Raw genomic sequence first — 17618 nt, 5'->3', positions numbered from 1 at the left:
TTGTTCTACATCTTACCTGAGGCCTATTGCTTTTGCATGCGTCATCCAAGTGCTTGTGCCACAATATTGCATGAAACCTGGAGCTGGTCTGGAACTTGTAAACATTACCTGTAAAGGAAAGACAGATGTGTAATTCACATTGACAACAACTTGCAAATATATTGAGAGAGTTCAAGACGATAAAATAACTTAAACATGCAGTCAACAAATTCCATTCTTCAAAAGTGAAGACCATTTGAGTATTTATGATCTAATTTCCTGTGACTCAATAAGTGAAGTCAGTCACTCATCCTTTATAAATGCTATTGAACGAATGTCCTTTTGCTATGCAATATTGGTAATAGTGGTGTATTGATCTAAACTGAATTATTTCATTACCTATTGCAAAAACACCTCCATTTTAATATTCATTAAATCCAGTGAATCCTCAGTTTAGAACCTTATTTTTCTTTTCATTGCTGATTTTTGTTACTTCCATAACTTGATAATCAAGACTCACGCAGTAGTCAATCCAACTGCCATTTCTTCCCCATACAATTTTGAACAGTCAGTTTAGGGGTTGGTGCTGTTCCACACAACAGCTGCTGGAAGTAACAAAAATCAGCAATGAAAAGAAAAGTAAGGTTCTAAACTGAGGATTCACTGGATTTAATGAATATTAAAATGGAGGTGTTTTTGCAATAGGTAATGAAATAATTCAGTTTAGGGGTTGGTGCTGTTCCACACAACAGCTGCTGACAATATTGATCCCTCTGAGCCCAGTATACAAATAGAAGCCAAGTACCTGTATTTGTGCTTTCAGTCAGTGAAGCTTCATTTCATCAAAACAGTGAAGCAGAAGTTATATTTCAATTAAACATCATCTTCAGAAGACTTTGAGGGGGACTTTAAATAGAAGCTATCTACAAGTCCTCAACTTCTGGCTGGCCAATCAACTATCTCAACTGAGCAACTTCAGATTACTGACTCCAGCTTGAGACTTTTGGATTCCATCTTAAAAGGAAGGATATTGTTAAACTGATATCCCTCAGTTATTTTGCATTAGGCTGTTGCTAATTGAATAACCTCTTTCTCCTTTTTGATTTGGTCCCTTTGTAAATGTAAACAGGTCAGTGATGCAAAATCCTCTCTTGTGTCCACGAGTATGTGTGAAATAAACCCTAGCCCAATGTTACAATAGTGTCATTGCAGTCCTAACACAGTCATGTGTTCTGGAAGAGCGGGGCGGGGGAACGCCCCACTTATGTTTCTTAACAAAAAGGAGGAAAAATTGAATCACTATCTGCTCATGGACTGGTCGGGAGTATAGGGAAACAGATTTGTCTTCAAGCTCACAACCTCTCTGTAAACTTGTTGGGCCGAAGGGCCTGTTTCCACACTGTAAGTAATCTAATCTAAACCGAACCTAGCCAAAATGTCACAGAAAAAGACATTGTAATATCTGATTATGTGAAGAGTTTGGAGACCACGTCTGCTACGTGACTTTATTCCTGATGAATGGCTTTTGCCTGAAACGTCGATTTCGCTGCTCGTTGGATGCTGCCTGAACTGCTGTGTTCTTCCAGCACCACTGATCCAGGCCACCAAGGACAGCCAAGTAAATAGGAAGTTGGAGAGTACAGGCCCTCTTTCCCACTTTGTGGCTCACCTTTATCAGGATCGCTTAACTGAAATATGTCTGGGTGCTCTGGATCATCAGGTAGAACGACCATCCAACCTGCTATAGACACCTTCTTACTTGGGGATGATTTGAACTGTCAAAAGATAAAGTACAGGTTATGAACAAATCAGAAATGTTAAGAAAATGACTCGTTAATGGAATAAAAGTGTCACAAAAATGAGCAACTGGAAATGAAAGACATGCCAATTGATCAGTTGAGTCTAGTGGTCACAATGAGCCAGATATCCTGCTGACCAATGTCTTGCTGATTTCTCCAATTTGCTCACTCATCATTCATTTGTTTATAGTTTGTGCAGCTTCAAAATCAGATTTGATTTAAATAAATGAAAATTGCAGGTAAACGATTTCCAGATTTATGAAATTCTGGCCAGTAACAGGTTCTGTAAATAGTCATAGAGATGTACAGCACGGAAACAGACCCTTCGGTCCAACTTGTCCATGCCAACCACCTGCACACACACAGCTGAAAAGTTACTTAAATAAAGCAATTTGCAAACAGTCAAGAGCTGCTACCAGTCTGTCATTAGCCAAACAAAACAGGCAGAAGTATTTATCTCCTAATTTCCCCTCTGCTGATGCCTGCTCCGATTGCTGACTTGTTCATCCAGCACTGTTTACAAGTTGAGTCTTTTGAGTTAACTATGCGTCCTACAGACATGATTTCCTGGGATTACACATCACATTGGTGCACAGAATGATCCCAATTTAATAGCATAAGCTGTTTTGTTGCTATCCCGAGTCACATCCTATAATGGTTTGGCCTACCAACTATTGATATTTCCATTTGTTCTTCATGACTTCTGAGGACTTTTTGGACAAATACTGAACATTGGAAAACACTCTTATGAACCTACTCAAGTGTCCATTCAAGTGTTCAGCACAGACCTCCTTTTACTTGCCACGACCTCAGCCCAGACTGCAAAGTCATGCTGTAAACTGCTTAGGGACAGCGAACCTTTTCTTCCCAGTGGACAATGTGAGAGATTTGGGGGAGCTCACTAAATGAATAAAATATTCCATGGACTTAAAGAAATAGCAATAAACTTTACAAACTTAGAATAGTTATATAATCCACAATAGAATAGTTATATGATCCACAATACATGCACAACTTATTTTTAATACCCAGAATTAACACTGGATAGATTTGGGTAATACGCCATTATTGAACACTGCACATCAAACAGCAAATGTCATCAAGTCAGATCCTGCAGATTTCTTAGCAATTCCTGCAGACATTAATGACACAGTAGGTCATCAAATCTCACCAAAATTCACAAGGGATAATATTTCTTGCCTTTTGCTGATTTGGCCTTAAAACTTTGCCAAGAAGCGCTCTGTCATGGATTGCCTTGACAACAGCACCCTGACTGGTTGATCAGCCTCTTTTCCTTAGTCTATGCTCCTCTGGACTAGCATAACTACAGCTCTTCACTGTCAGCTAGCTTCACCAAGCTATAACTGACCCAAGGTTTTTAGCTCAGTCATATCCAGCAAATGTCGACTTTTCAACTCCCACATTCAGTTAGACTGAGTGGTTAGTGGCACACAGCTTTCTCTGTGCTGCATATGGTTTCCAGGACTATCACTACACGGAGAGGTTCATCTACTCCAGGACTTCCTCCACATCATCGTGACACAAAGTTTGTGTAGTTCAGCTGCCTTTCACAGCACAGTTAACAGTAGCACTGCTCAACACCGGGATTTGCTGCTCTGTCAGTCAGTCCACCTCCTTTGGAAACCGTCTGGAACCCCACAGCTGCTATTCCATAACCCTAAATAATTTTCAATGCTGCATTACAAAAAAACCACTCCTCCATATTTAAGCAGATTGGAATGTTGCCACCAAGCAATTCTTAGAACTTTCTGTTCTCTGAGTGTTACATTCTTAAAGAATATTGTAAATGGACTAAACGACACACCCAATAAGGTACATGCACTTTGCTCACATCAACCCAGGTGTGTGATTGATTTGACAGTGAGACCATTCAAATTCAGTGTCATTACCCTACTTCACGAAACTGCATGTACACATAATAATACACATTCCAGAAATTGGCTCCCCCCCTCCCATACACAGGCATTACCAAATAAAAGTAACTTCTAATTTCTTGCTGTTAAACCCACTACAATCACTTCATGAACACTTCAACTTCAAGAATGAAGTGCAACGAATATATTAACTTCATAATTAAGCCCTTCCTGAAGAAGGGTTTATGCCCAAAACGTCGATTCTCCTGTTCCTTGACCTATGTCTTGCTGATTTCTCCAATTTGCTCACTCATCATTCATTTGCTTATAGTTTGTGCAGCTTCAAAAACAGATTTGATTTAAATAAATGAAAATTGCAAGTAAACGATTTCCAGATTTATGAAATTCTGGCCAGTAACAGGTTCTGTAAATAGTCATAGAGATGTACAGCACGGAAACAGACCCTTCGGTCCAACTTGTCCATGCCAAGTGCTGCTGTGCTTTTCCAGCAACACATTTTCAGTTCATAATTAATACCAAACCTTCACTGACACTGGATGAAAAAGGTAATCTTTTGTGACATGTCCAATCTCACCAGTATGATAAAATAGTCCACATTTCACAAAGGCTCATTCACCTGTTACGTCCCCTAATGAATTAATCATAATCATTTTGGGCACAATCCATTTTTTAAAAAATCAAGGTAAAGAGCATCAGTGCTTTTAAATTTTCTGATTTGCTGTCTGTGAGAATGCTTCAACATGGTTGGTTGCTTGTACTGCTTGACAAGATGACCGTTTCTGACAGTCTGGTGATCTTGCACCAATTTAAACTGCTAAGGGGAAATCCAAACCAGGGAGATTGCTAGCTCAGTAACCTTTCCCTCTGCTGCTGACTGCAAAACCCAGACAATTAGGCTACAATTTACCTGTCTGCCTGATACAAATACACCAAAGGAAAGTTGAGAAAAGACCAGTAAAGGCAATCAGTTCCCTTTCAGTAGATGGTGCATCTTTCCAAACTGACCTCCACCCCAGCCTCTGTCAGAGAATGCAAATTTTTTCTTTGGGCAATCAGCTTATTCAAGAGACCATAATTACATGTCACTGTTCATTTAAAACTATCATCTAATTTGTCCAAATCCCTTTCAGTTGTCAGTAAGTCCTTGGAAGCTACTTAGTTGTAGGTGATTGGCCATCTACTCCACGGCATTTTGAACTGAGCATTATTCTTCTGTGCCAAGAACAACAAAGGACTGGAGAAATACTCAATTTTTTAAAATTTTCTTTTTATCTTAATGCTTTTTCCAAGGAATCCTAATGATTTTTTTTTTCTGTGCCACTATCAAAGTCTAATTTTTAGAAGTTCATTCATGGGACATAGGCAGAGTTGAATGGACAAATATTTATTGCTCTTCCCTAGTTGTCCACGAGGTGGTGGTGGTGAGCTGCCTTCTTGAACCACTGCCATCCATGTGCTGCAGGTAGACCCACAATGCCATTAGAGAGGGAATTCCATGATTTTGACCCAGTGACAGTAAAGGAATGCCGACAGATTTCCAAGTCAGGGGGGGTGAGTGATTTGGACAAGAACATGCAGGTGATGTTGTTCCCGCATGTCTGCTAATCCTGGTCCTTCTCGGTGGAAGTGGTCATGGGTTTGGAAGGTGCTGTCGAAGGATCTTTGGTGAATTTCTGCAGTGCACCTTGTAGATGTGTCAATGTTGTTGGAGCCACACCCATTCAGGCAAGTAGGGAATATTCCATCACACTCCTGACTTGCATCTTGGACAGGCTTTGGGTAGTTAGGTGATGGGTTACAGGCTGCAGGATTCCTAGCCTTGGACCTGCTCTTGTAGCCAGCCACAGTATTTGTATAACTAGTCCATTTGATTTTCTGGTCAAAGGTAAAACCCTGAATACTGGTAGTGGGGGATGATGCCATTGAATATTGAGGAGTGATGATTAGATTCTGTTTTGGTTTGTCTCCATTTCCATTAAGTTCAGAGGGAGTTAGCACATCACCTTTACCCTTCAGATCATCCTCCAACATCTTCCTTCATTTTCATCTCAGGGATATTGTTTTGCATCCAGTAAAACAGCCCCACCACCGTTGTCCTCCACAGTTATAGATCCTGTCGGAAGCAGAAGGGATTAAGAGCTGCGATGCTCATTGCTTGAGTGTATTGTCAGTGATGACCCACTGGTGACAGCTCTCACATAACTGGAGCCAGAGGGAAGAAGGCTTTAGTGGGAATTTGAAGTCTGAATCTGTAAATAGTCAACATATGTTCACTGGTTTGCACCAGTATGATTTCAGTCCTCTTCCATCAAAGCACCCATGGCAGCGTCGTGAAATTCATACAAGCTGGTTTACAAACCAATTACCAAGGAGTCATGAAGAACATGCACGTCCTGGATCTCCTGCCCCATCAGATTCTAACCACCTGATGCCTGGAGGAAGAACGCCTCATCTTCTGCCTCGAGACTCTCCAACCAGACGGGATCAATGTGGATTTCCTCATCTCCCCGCCACCTTATCCCAGATCCAACCCTCCAACTCGGCACCGCCCTCTTCAGCTGCCCCTACCTGTTCATCGCCATTCCCACCTATCTGCTCCACCCTCTGCTCTGACCTACCACCATCACCACCTCCCCACCTCCATCTACCTATCACATTCTCAACTACCCTCCCCCAACCCCACTCTCTCCCTCCCAGTTTTCTCTCAGCCCCTTTTCCCCACCTCCCCACATTCCTGATGAAGGGTTATGCTTGAAACATCGACTCTCCTGCTCCTCGGATGCTGCCTGACCGGCTGCGCTTTTCCAGCATCCCGCGTTTCAACTACCAAGGAGACCAGTCAGCACGAATAAAGGTGGGAAAGTGAGTAGACATGGGCTCGGAGTGGCACAGGCCAGCACCCACAGGAGCAACTACTCTCCCACAGCAGCCGACAAGAAGTCTTCCTCTTCCCTGAGCCCGTGGACCACACATCAATAAATGTTTGCACTCATTTCCAGCTTTCTTTGATAAAGAACCCAGAGCCTGGTCATGATCCTGATACACCAGTCGATTCAGTAACCAGTAGTTTTGTCCTTTAATGGATTCTTCCTTGCTATGCAAAAGTTAATGCTGTCAATGATTTTGAGTGTGACAGCAGATGGTGCTGAGCTGTGGGACTGTCATCAACAGGGAACAGTGCACCCAAAGATGACAGTCAGGTCCCCACCAAAACCTGCACTCGAGCCCCACAGCTATCATACACAGAAACCAGACAAAGATTAGTTGCCCTCCTAGGGCATAGCCACATGGACAGTGACAGTTGGAGTCAGTGGAGTAAAATAATCTCCAGCAGGTCATGTTTGAAAGGTATCAAAAAGCATTTGAAAGTACTTTCTCTCCTGCCAGCAGACACCAGCCTGCTTTGGTTAGCTGCTGTGGCTGGCAGAGGCAGACATTGGGCACACTTGTCTTTGGTCTAACAGATTGTACTTTCTGCAGAAATCAATCCTGCAAGACATTTGCAGCATGAGCCAGATCTCAAAAGTGATCTTATCATCTGTTAAACAAACGACAAAATATATGATCAAATATTATCTTTTTCTTATCAAAATTTTATTAAGTGGCTCTCAGGGAAGTCTCTATCCAAGCAGGAGTATGGATTGTGTATGTAGAATCATTCTACAGTCCAGTATCAATATTCCACCACTCAACACCTGACCTTTGCACCTTTGGTGCAAGTTAAACTTGCAGATGCCAAACACTGCTATTGGTTCCAAACTGTAAAGGGCACATAGTCCCAGAGGGGCATTGAGCTGCTGCTCTTCCATTACAGAGACAGATGGAGAGAGAAAGAGAACTGGTGGCGTTTAACTCAAGAGTCGCCACGCCTCAAGGGAAGGGAACAGATTGCAAAGGTGGGAATTGAATGGTGCTGTAGGTGTCACTCTGAATCACAAACCAACCATCCAGCCAACTGAGCTAACCAACCTCTTCCAAGCTGTCATCACATTGTTGCTCCCTGGAAGCTCACTAACTTGGCACAGGATTTGAATGCAGTCACAGTGTGTGGACCATAGACAATAGTTGGGAAACTTTCAAACGTTCACCTTCTTAAGCGAATGCAATGCACCCAGGGTGACTTTATGGGATGGAATTTGTCCAGTAATCCTGATGATTGTTATGTGTGTTTTTTATTCCTTGGGAAGATTGCTGTCCTGTATTTCCAAAGCCTCTGGTTGGCCAGTGATCTGGGATACTGCCTGCAATTTCTGTGCCTGCATCTTTCTGGTGTGTGCGTGCAACTTGGGTGGTTGCACTGCGCTCCTCCCATAGGCCACAAGGTGGCAGTGGAACACCCATCCCCTGAAAGAACGAGGGAAAATGCCTCTAATCTGAAGTCGTCGTACTGGACTTGAAAGATTAACTCTTGTTTCTCTCTCCACAGGTGCTGCTAGACCTGACGGGTTTCTCCAGCAATTTGTGTTTTTTATTGTAGGTTTCAAGCATTTGCCGTTTTTTGCTTGTTACGTGAATACATATTGAGTAATACTAAGGATTCGATGGGCTGAATGGCCTTACTCCGACTCCTATTCCTTATGGTCTTATCCATACGTGTGAATATGTTCCAGTCAGTTGCACTGATAAAGAAAACCGAAATTGCTAAAGGTTGGCTTGGTTCACCAATAAATCTGGGTCCATTTTGTAGACAATGTACAAGAAATAAGCAGAAGTCCAGGAAAATTATCTCTCTCATGGGAGAAACTCAAGACTAAAGATACTGGTGAAGAAATAGCAAGATTCATTCAATAGGGAAAGGTCACTGTATAAGGCCCTCCTGAGGAACCTGGATATACCCCCGAGGCCTGATGCAGCAAACAATGAAATGTAAATATAGATTGTAAATATATATAATATATATAACATGGCAAGCGCAGTCAGATGCCTGTACTGATAAATAACCTTACACTTTATTTGGTGACAAATTTGAATTGATATGTATTTTCTTTTACAAATTTTAGGAAGAAAGTTTGTTTTATGGAAAATGCAACAAAATGCTTAAGATTACGAAGCAATCATTGTGATGGTAAGGTTGCCCTTCACCCTGAGTTGCTCTTGAGCAAGGATTGTAACTTCACGCTCAGAGTTGGACAATTCTGCTGATGTGAGAAGATACAGGATTATATTATCGAGCCAGAGTTCTGTTTCACATGAAATTTACAGCAGAGACCCAGGCCTCACACAAGGTAAAAACAATGACTGCAGATACTGGAAACCAGATTCTGGATCAGTGGTGCTGGAAGAGCACAGCAGTTCAGGCAGCATCCAAAGTGCAGCGAATCGACGTTTCGGGTAAAAGGGCTTTTGCCCGAAACGTCGATTTCGCTGCTCGTTGGATGCTGCCTGAACTGCTGTGCTCTTCCAGCACCACTGATCCAGAACCAGGCTACACACAAGCCTCCTCTGCTTCCTTATCCTATTGGCATAACTTTCTTTACTCTTATCGTTCTTGAGTTTATTTAGCTTCTCGGCCACCTTAAACACTCCACAATGTTACCAATCCTGGGATAAAGAAATTCCTTGTTGGTGCTGACAAAAGACACATTTGGTCAGATGGTTCCACCTTTCAGAGTGTGACTGATTGGCCAGCGGATATTGCCGTGGAGACTGCAGCACTTGATGGTTGGCTTTCAGGCTTTACTTAAGCTGTCAATCATCATTAATTGCTGAGTTTTCCATGGCAACGTCCTCTGGTCAATCAACTCATACTCTCTTTTCATACAGTATTTGACATGATTGGATTTGTTATTGTCACATATACTGAGATAGAGTATCGTTTTGTGTGTTAACTCGATAAATCGCACTTTACATAAGTACATCAGGGGGATAGAAGAAAAGGCAGAATATAGTGTACAGCTACAGACAAGGTACAGAGAGAGATCAACTCTAATGTATGAGAGGTCCATTCACAAGCCAGATCACAGCAGGGAAGAAGCTGTTCTTAAATCTTAAAGCCGTCCCATGGAAGAAGGTGGAAGAGAAGACACAAAAGTTTGAAAACCGAGTATAGTTAGGTGGGGGGGATATTTGACGAGTAAAATCTTCTTCGTAGGATATGTGGAACAGTCCATCTTCTGCAACTACACTGGCACCACCCCCCACCTTTTCCTCCGCTACATCGATGACTGTATCGGCGCTGCCTCGTGCTCCCACGAGGAGGTTGAACAGTTCATCAACTTTACTAACACCTTCCATCCCGACCTGAAATTCACCTGGACTGTCTCAGACTCCTCCCTCCCCTTCCTAGACCTTTCCATCTCTATCTCGGGCGACCGACTCAACACAGACATCTATTATAAACCGACTGACTCCCACAGCTACCTGGACTACACCTCCTCCCACCCTGCCCCCTGTAAAAACGCCATCCCATACTCCCAATTCCTTCGTCTCCGCCGCATCTGCTCCCAGGAGGACCAGTTCCAACACCGCACAGCCCAGATGGCCTCCTTCTTCAAGGACCGCAGATTCCCCCCAGACGTGATCGACGATGCCCTCCACCGCATCTCCTCCACTTCCCGCTCCTCCGCCCTTGAGCCCCGCTCCTCCAACCGCCACCAAGACAGAACCCCACTGGTTCTCACCTACCACCCCACCAACCTCCGCATACAACGTATCATCCGCCGCCATTTCCGCCACCTCCAAACGGACCCCACCACCAAGGATATATTTCCCTCCCCTCCCCTATCAGCGTTCCGCAAGGACCACTCCCTTCGTGACTCCCTCGTCAGATCCACACCCCCCACCAACCCAACCTCCACCCCCGGCACCTTCCCCTGCAACCGCAGGAAATGTAAAACTTGCGCCCACACCTCCACACTCACTTCCCTCCAAGGCCCCAAGGGATCCTTCCATATCCGCCACAAGTTCACCTGTACCTCCACACACATCATCTATTGCATCCGCTGCACCCGATGTGGCCTCCTCTATATTGGGGAGACAGGCCGCTTACTTGCGGAACGCTTCAGAGAACACCTCCGGGCCGCCCGGACCAACCAACCCAATCACCCCGTGGCTCAACACTTTAACTCTCCCTCCCACTCCACCGAGGACATGCAGGTCCTTGGACTCCTCCACCGGCAGCACATAACAACGCGACGGCTGGAGGAGGAGCGCCTCATCTTCCGCCTGGGAACCCTCCAACCACAAGGTATGAATTCTCATTTCTCCAGTTTCCTAATTTCCCCTCCCCCCACCTTGTCTCAGTCGGTTCCCTCAACTCAGCACCGCCCTCCTAACCTGCAATCCTCTTCCTGACCTCTCCGCCCCCACCCCACTCCGGCCTATCACCCTCACCTTGACCTCCTTCCACCTATCCCACCTCCATCGCCCCTCCCCCAAGTCCCTCCTCCCTACCTTTTATCTTAGCCTGCTTGGCACACTCTCCTCATTCCTGATGAAGGGCTTATGCTCGAAACGTCGAATTCTCTATTCCTGAGATGCTGCCTGGCCTGCTGTGCTTTAACCAGCAACACATTTTCAGCTGGGATATTTGACGATGCCGTCTGCTTTCCCAAGGCAGTGGGAAGTGTAGACAGAGTCAATGGAAGGAACGCTGGTTTTCGTGATGAACTGGGCTACGTTCACTACTCTTGTAGTCTTAGCCAGATCAGTTGCCATACCAAGCTGTGATGCGCTCAGATAGGACCCTTTCTATGGTGCATCCATGAAGATTGGCGAGAGTCATTGTGGACATTTGGGATTTCCTTAGCCTCCTGAGGAAGTGGAAGTTTTGGAGTGTGCTTTATTCACTAACATCGCCATGGATGGACCAGGGCAGATTGTTGGTGATATTTATTATTAGGAACTTGAAACTGTTGACCACCTCCACCTCAGCACTATCGGTACAGTATGGAAATAGGCCCTTCAGCCCAACAAGTCCATACCGACCCTCCGAAGAGTAACCCACCCAGACCCATTCCCCTACCCAATATTTCCCTCTGACTAATGCACCTAACACTATGGGCAATTTAGCATGGCCAACTCACCTAACCTGCACATCTTTGGATTGTGGGAGGAAACCAGAGCACCCGGAGGAAACCCACACAGACACGGGGAGGAGGTGTAAACTCCACACAGACTGTCGCCTGAGGCAGGAATTGAACCCAGGTCCCTGGTGCTTTATGGACATTGAGGGAGAGATTGTTGTCTTTGCACATGCCACGAAACGGTCTCTGTCTCATCACCATGGGTGTCGGTGTGTAGGAATGCAAGTCGAAGATCTTCTTCAAAATGTATCTTTCTTCAGGAATTCTCAAACTTCTTACTATCAAATGAATAAAAGGAATTTCTCCACAGTTGCATATTGCATTTATTAGTCACGATCTCATTTTCACAAACCTTAGTTTTGCACCTTCCCATTAAATCCCAACATGATCTTTTAACCACTATCAGGTCACCACTGTGCAGCAATAGCCCTTAATTCTAATGACAGTAACAGACGCTGGGCAGAATCCATTGCTGTTTTTGCCTTTTTGCCATCTTAGATCCTGTACAGAGCATAAAGACACCAGTAAATCCTGTAGTTGGCGAGTTGTGAAGAAGAAAAATGAGGTAAAGAACTGAAGCACATCTAAAAATGTGGAAGTGACAGAAGTGTCAAGTGTTCCTTGTCCCAATAACGAATGTGAGGGAGCAGCCTATTGCATGTTATTTTGAGTACAACTTTAACACCTCGGTTTTAACAATAACTTGGGTTTATGTACTGCCTTTAACAAAGTAAAATGGGTAATGCAATTAGACACTGACCCACATAACCTTGGCCATTGAGGTAGGTGTTTAGGAGTGTCTTAAAGGAGAAGAGGCAAAGAAATAGTGTTTAGGGAGGGAATTCCAAAGCTAGCAGCTGAAGGTGCATATATCATTGTTGGAGCAGCTTGGAACAGACAAGATTGGTCTAGAGTTCTCTGATCTTTATTTAAGAATAATTTTTAACAAGTACTTTGGGTTGGACACGTTCACCCTAAAGCCGTGAGGAAATACACTACTGGGTGAGATAAACGCACAAACAGTCAGAAGATGGAGCTGTTCAACTTTCAAATAAGGCAGTCACGATCTTACCAACATTTATAAAAATGCAAAATAGTTCAAGAAACACAATAGTTCTGGACGGTTGCCACTACTAACTTTTCACTTCATCTGAACTGAACTTTGACTTCAAGCATTTGGTTGCTATTGTAGACAAAGTTCCAAATATTGTTCAAGTCTCATTTTGTTTCATTCATAATTGAACGGGCTTTATGAATAAAGCCCAGAGATCAATTTAAATCAAACCGAAACATGCACAGATGCAAAGTCATTAAGAGTTTAAGTAGACCATCAAATACCACATCAAAAGCATTAAACCCAAGATTCAGGGTAAATTGTCATTGGCAGAAACATTGCTGTGTTTCTGGTTACATGGCCTTTCTCAGAAATCAACGAAATTCACATTTTTCTTCATTTGGGTGTGCCTTTTTCGACAAAGTAACTTTCTTTTAAACGGGAAAGGAACAACACTGTCAAATCAGATTCCGTAAAATAAGAGAGAGTAAAATCAGGTCCTGTAAAATCAGCCACTTCACTTGGCCTCAGTAATGTTCCATAGCCTGAAGGTCCTTCCCATTGGTCAGTTCTCTCACTTCATCGTTTGTGGCTCCTCTTGTCAATGTGCCACCAAAATAAAGACCATTTTGTGGTGATTCCAGATTTACAAAGGGCTGCTCAGACTGTGTGTGTTAGGTCCAATGTCAATCAGCAGAGTGGAGTTTTATTCCATTAGCCTGGCCTGAACGGGAATGTTCCCCCAAGGAGGGAATATAACTCGCTCCATTGCGCAATCTCCTCAGTCACAGTTGGCAAACAATAGAAGATCACTTCTTTTTTTTTAGGAAAACACCCAGGTGGCCAGTGACAAGCAGTGCCCTTCACGTCAAAGGGCAATGCTGTGTGATCAAAACAGTGAAGGGGAGGGCAGGGACTAAATCAAAATAGAGTTGGAGCGGGAAATGATGCACTCCACTCCCTGCGGCGCCCACCTCTCCCTGAACAACTCCAGGGTGTTGGTGGACACCATGTGCTCCTTCTCCAAGGACACCCAGGCTCTAACGTAACCGCGGAAGAGGGGCAGGCAGTCGGCCCTCATGATCCCCTCCACAGCCCGCTGCCTGGACCTGTTTATGGCCAGTTTGGCCAGGCCCAGGAGCAGAACCACGAGGAGGTCTTCAGACCTGCCCTCCCTCCTCCGTACCGGGTGCCCGAAGATCAGGAGCGTGGGACCGAAGTGCAACCAAAAGCAGAGGAGGAGGTTTTTGAGAAAATCAAAAAGGGAGTGCAGACGCCCACACCCAACATACACATGGTCCACAGACTCCACAGCGCCGCAGAACAAACAGTTGGGCTGGAAGATCACTTCTTCACTCTGTGTATGGGACGTCACTGGTTTGACCAGCACTTGTTGCAAGTCCCTGGCTGTCCGTGAACTGAATGGCTTGCTAGGCCCTTTGAAAGGGCAGTAAACAGTCAACCACATTGTTGTGGATCTGGATCACATGTTGTGCCAGACCAGGTAAGGACAGAGACATCCTTCCTTGAAGGACATGAGAGAACCAGATGGGATTTTACAGCAATTGATGGTGGCTACACGTCATTAGACTAGCCTTTTATGATACATTTTATTGAACTCAAATTCCGCCATATTTCCAGAATAGGTTTTAAACCCATGCCCTCCAAAATATTAGCCGGAGGTTCTGGATTTCCAGTCCAGTGCCAGTCCCTATTTGATATGGATCCGATGCGTTGTATTATTCAGCTCTGTAAGATCACCACAAAGACCAAAGCCACGTGGGTTGATATTTTTCTCCCTGTCAGTATCAATACCCACAATCAGCCCCAAAAATGATGTTCTGCGTCTATCATGTTTGTGAAACATTGCCAAAATATTTCACATTTGTTGTTCTGTTCCTGCACAATCTAAGAGTTATAAACAACTTGAAAATCATGCTTCTGTGAGTTTTTGCACCACTATTCGATATAGAACCCCACAGGAAGGGGCAAGAGCCACTTCCTTGAGGTGAACGCACAGCAAATGAATTGTCTGCAATGAATTGTAATCGCGGTCCCAGAAACAAATTGGTTTTACCCTTTCATGGGGCGATGGCGTCACTGGTGACTAGCTGCTCGTCCCTGTTTACCCTTGGAGGGTGAGGCTCACTAGACCATTTCAGACGACAATTAAGAGCCAACCACATTGCGGTGGATCTGGAGTCATATGTAAGCCAGACCAGGTAAGGATGGCAAGACTTCCTTCCCTAAAGGATATTAGTGAACCAGGTCATTTTTTAAAGCAACCAATGATGGTTTCCTGGTCTCCGTTACCAACACCAGCTTTCAACCCCAGATTTTATAGATTGGAGTTTTGGTCCAGTAGCTGACAAGGAGAGGTTTGAATGCATGTCTTTTCAAAGTTAATTACTAGTTTACGATGGATTTCTAGTCAGGTAACACCAAGCCACCGGTCAACCCACCGATTTAAGTACTGCGTATGATTGAATCCTGAATAGATATACATGCTTCAAGTACATATTTACTCTTAAATGGTGAAAGTCAGAAGTCACAAGACACCAGGTTATAGTCAAACAGGTTTATTTGAAATCACAAGCTTTTGGAGCGTGGTGACTTCACCTGATGAAGGGGACATCCCTCCAAAAGTTTGTGGTTGTAAATATACCCGTTGGACTATAACCTGATGTCTTGTGACTTCTGACCTTGTCCATCCCAGGAGAAAGTGAGGTCTGCAGATGCTGGAGATCAGAGCCGAAAATATGTTGCTGGAAAAGCGCAGCAGGTCAGGCAGCATCCAAGGAACAGGAAATTCTCCAGTTTCCTCATTTCCCCTCCCCCCACCTTGTCTCAGTTGAATCCCTCGAACTCAGCACCGCCCTCCTAACCTGCAATCTTCTTCCTGACCTCTCCGCCCCCACCCCACTCCAGCCTATCACCCTCACCTTGACTTCCTTCCACCTATCACATCTCCATCGCCCCTCCCCCAAGTCCCTCCTCCCTACCTTTTATCTTAGCCTGCTTGGCACACTTTCCTCATTCCTGAGGAAACTTCGAATTTCCTGTTCCTTGGATGCTGCCTGACCTGCTGCGTTTGTCCATCCCAGTCCAACATGGGCATCGTCAAGTGGTGAAAAAAAAATGCAAAATCCCCTCTAAACCCTCACCATCTTGACTTGTAGCTCCATTGTTGTTCCTACAGTGTTAATGAACCAAAAGCCTGGAATGCCTTCCCTAACACTGCTGAGGTTGTACTGAAGCCACATGGACAGCAGTGGTTCAGGGACGTAGCTCACACCATCTCTTCCAGTACAAGTAAGGTTTAGCAATACATTCTGGTCTAGCTGGCAATGCCCACGTCCCATCAGTATGTTTCAAACAGTATTTTTTCAGATGAAATGAAAATGGTCACAAACTCAGGAACTTCAAGTCAAAAGCCATTAGTGACAGAAGAGAATAAAAATGAATATACAAAGCGATGTTAGAATAAGAGAAGTGGACATTTGTGTTGGCAAGAGATTATTTGAAAACCCATAACCAATACGTAAGGAAATTCATTTCACGTTATAAATAGTAAGAGATTTCCTAATCCTTCCATTAAGCTGAATCTGGGGATTACTTACATGCTTTCTCTCAGAGGCTCTCAGTGACTTTGCAGAGTAATACAGCAAGAGTGATCCAGAGAGGATGAGCCAGTAGCGAGTCCAGGATGACATCTGTAGGGAAGCAGAAGTAAAACAATTTTTCAACATTAAATCAAACGTAGCTGTATTCCTTTGTGAACAGCCACCCTGGCCTGGGTTACCCAGTTAGCCAGGCTGTAGGCCATCCTTTCCACATTTTAGAGCTGGAACACCCTGCAACATCGCCATTTTTGTTTTTGATGCTACACTGTAGGTCAGGAATATTGTTCTCTTTAGCAGCATGTTGCATCCCTGCTGCTACCCCTGGGGTTACTTCACAAAGTTTTGACAAAACTTTCTTTCCTGACATGTTCCTCCAGTGAGGTTTCTGGAAGTACTGAAATAGTCACAGCAATGTGTACCCGGATTGGGTGGCTTATTGGTGATAAGTCATTAAAACGCAATGAGATTAGTGAAATTTCAATTATTACCATTCTGTATTGGCCATACATAGAGATAGAACATCAAATATATCTTAGTACAGGACAGGAACAGGCCCTTCAGCCCACTAGGGCTATGCTGGCTGTGATGCCATTCTGAACTAATCCCATCTGCCTTTATTCTCTGCCTATTCATTTGTCTGTCTAAATGCCTCTCAAATATTGCTATTGTATCAGCTTCTACCATCTCCTGGCAGCACGTTCCAGGCATCTATCACCCTCAGTGCCTCACACATCTCCCTTAAGGGATCCCCCTCTCACCTTAAACCTATGTCCCTAGTATTTTACATTTCCACCCTGGGAAAAAGACTTTGGCTATCCATGGCTTTCATAATGTTATATACTTCAGCAGGTTTTCCCTCAGCCTCCAACACTCGTGAAAACAACCCAAGTTTGTCCAACCTCTCCTTACAGTTAATCCACCTCAATCCAGGCAATGCCTTGGTAAAGCTCTTCTGCATTCTCTCCAAAGCCTCCACGTCCTTCCTATAGTGTGATGACCAGAGCAGCATACAATACTCCCAAATGTAGCCTAAATATAATCTTCTACAGTTGCAACATGACTTGCCAACCTGTATATACTCAATGTCCCAACCAATGAAGGTAAAGCACGCGATATACCTCCTTTATCTCCTTATCTACTTGTGTTGCCACTTTCATGGAGCTATGGACCTGTACCTCAAGATCCCTCTGTATGTCAATGTTTAGACGCAAAAAGGCATACTCTCACTCCCCTAAACCCCACCC

The 17618-nt window shown here is 44.2% G+C and overlaps 1 protein-coding gene across 5 annotated transcripts in view; it reads right to left on the bottom strand.

The window, feature by feature from the left end:
* Nucleotides 1-17618, bottom strand: part of LOC132825862 (ras-specific guanine nucleotide-releasing factor RalGPS1-like) — a 781992-nt gene that overhangs the window by 31535 nt on the left and 732839 nt on the right. For all 5 annotated transcript variants that reach the window (XM_060841441.1, XM_060841437.1, XM_060841440.1 and 2 more), the window contains 3 exons: nucleotides 16372-16464; nucleotides 1649-1754; nucleotides 17-108 (listed from right to left, as the gene is read on the bottom strand). In XM_060841441.1, the coding sequence (XP_060697424.1) occupies nucleotides 17-108; nucleotides 1649-1754; nucleotides 16372-16464 (291 nt within the window). The remainder of the gene's footprint in view (nucleotides 1-16; nucleotides 109-1648; nucleotides 1755-16371; nucleotides 16465-17618) is intronic.

The sequence above is a fragment of the Hemiscyllium ocellatum genome, chromosome 21, assembly GCF_020745735.1.
Source record: "Hemiscyllium ocellatum isolate sHemOce1 chromosome 21, sHemOce1.pat.X.cur, whole genome shotgun sequence".
NCBI classification, from domain to species: domain Eukaryota; kingdom Metazoa; phylum Chordata; class Chondrichthyes; order Orectolobiformes; family Hemiscylliidae; genus Hemiscyllium; species Hemiscyllium ocellatum.
This window is presented reverse-complemented; position numbering and strand designations above follow the sequence as displayed.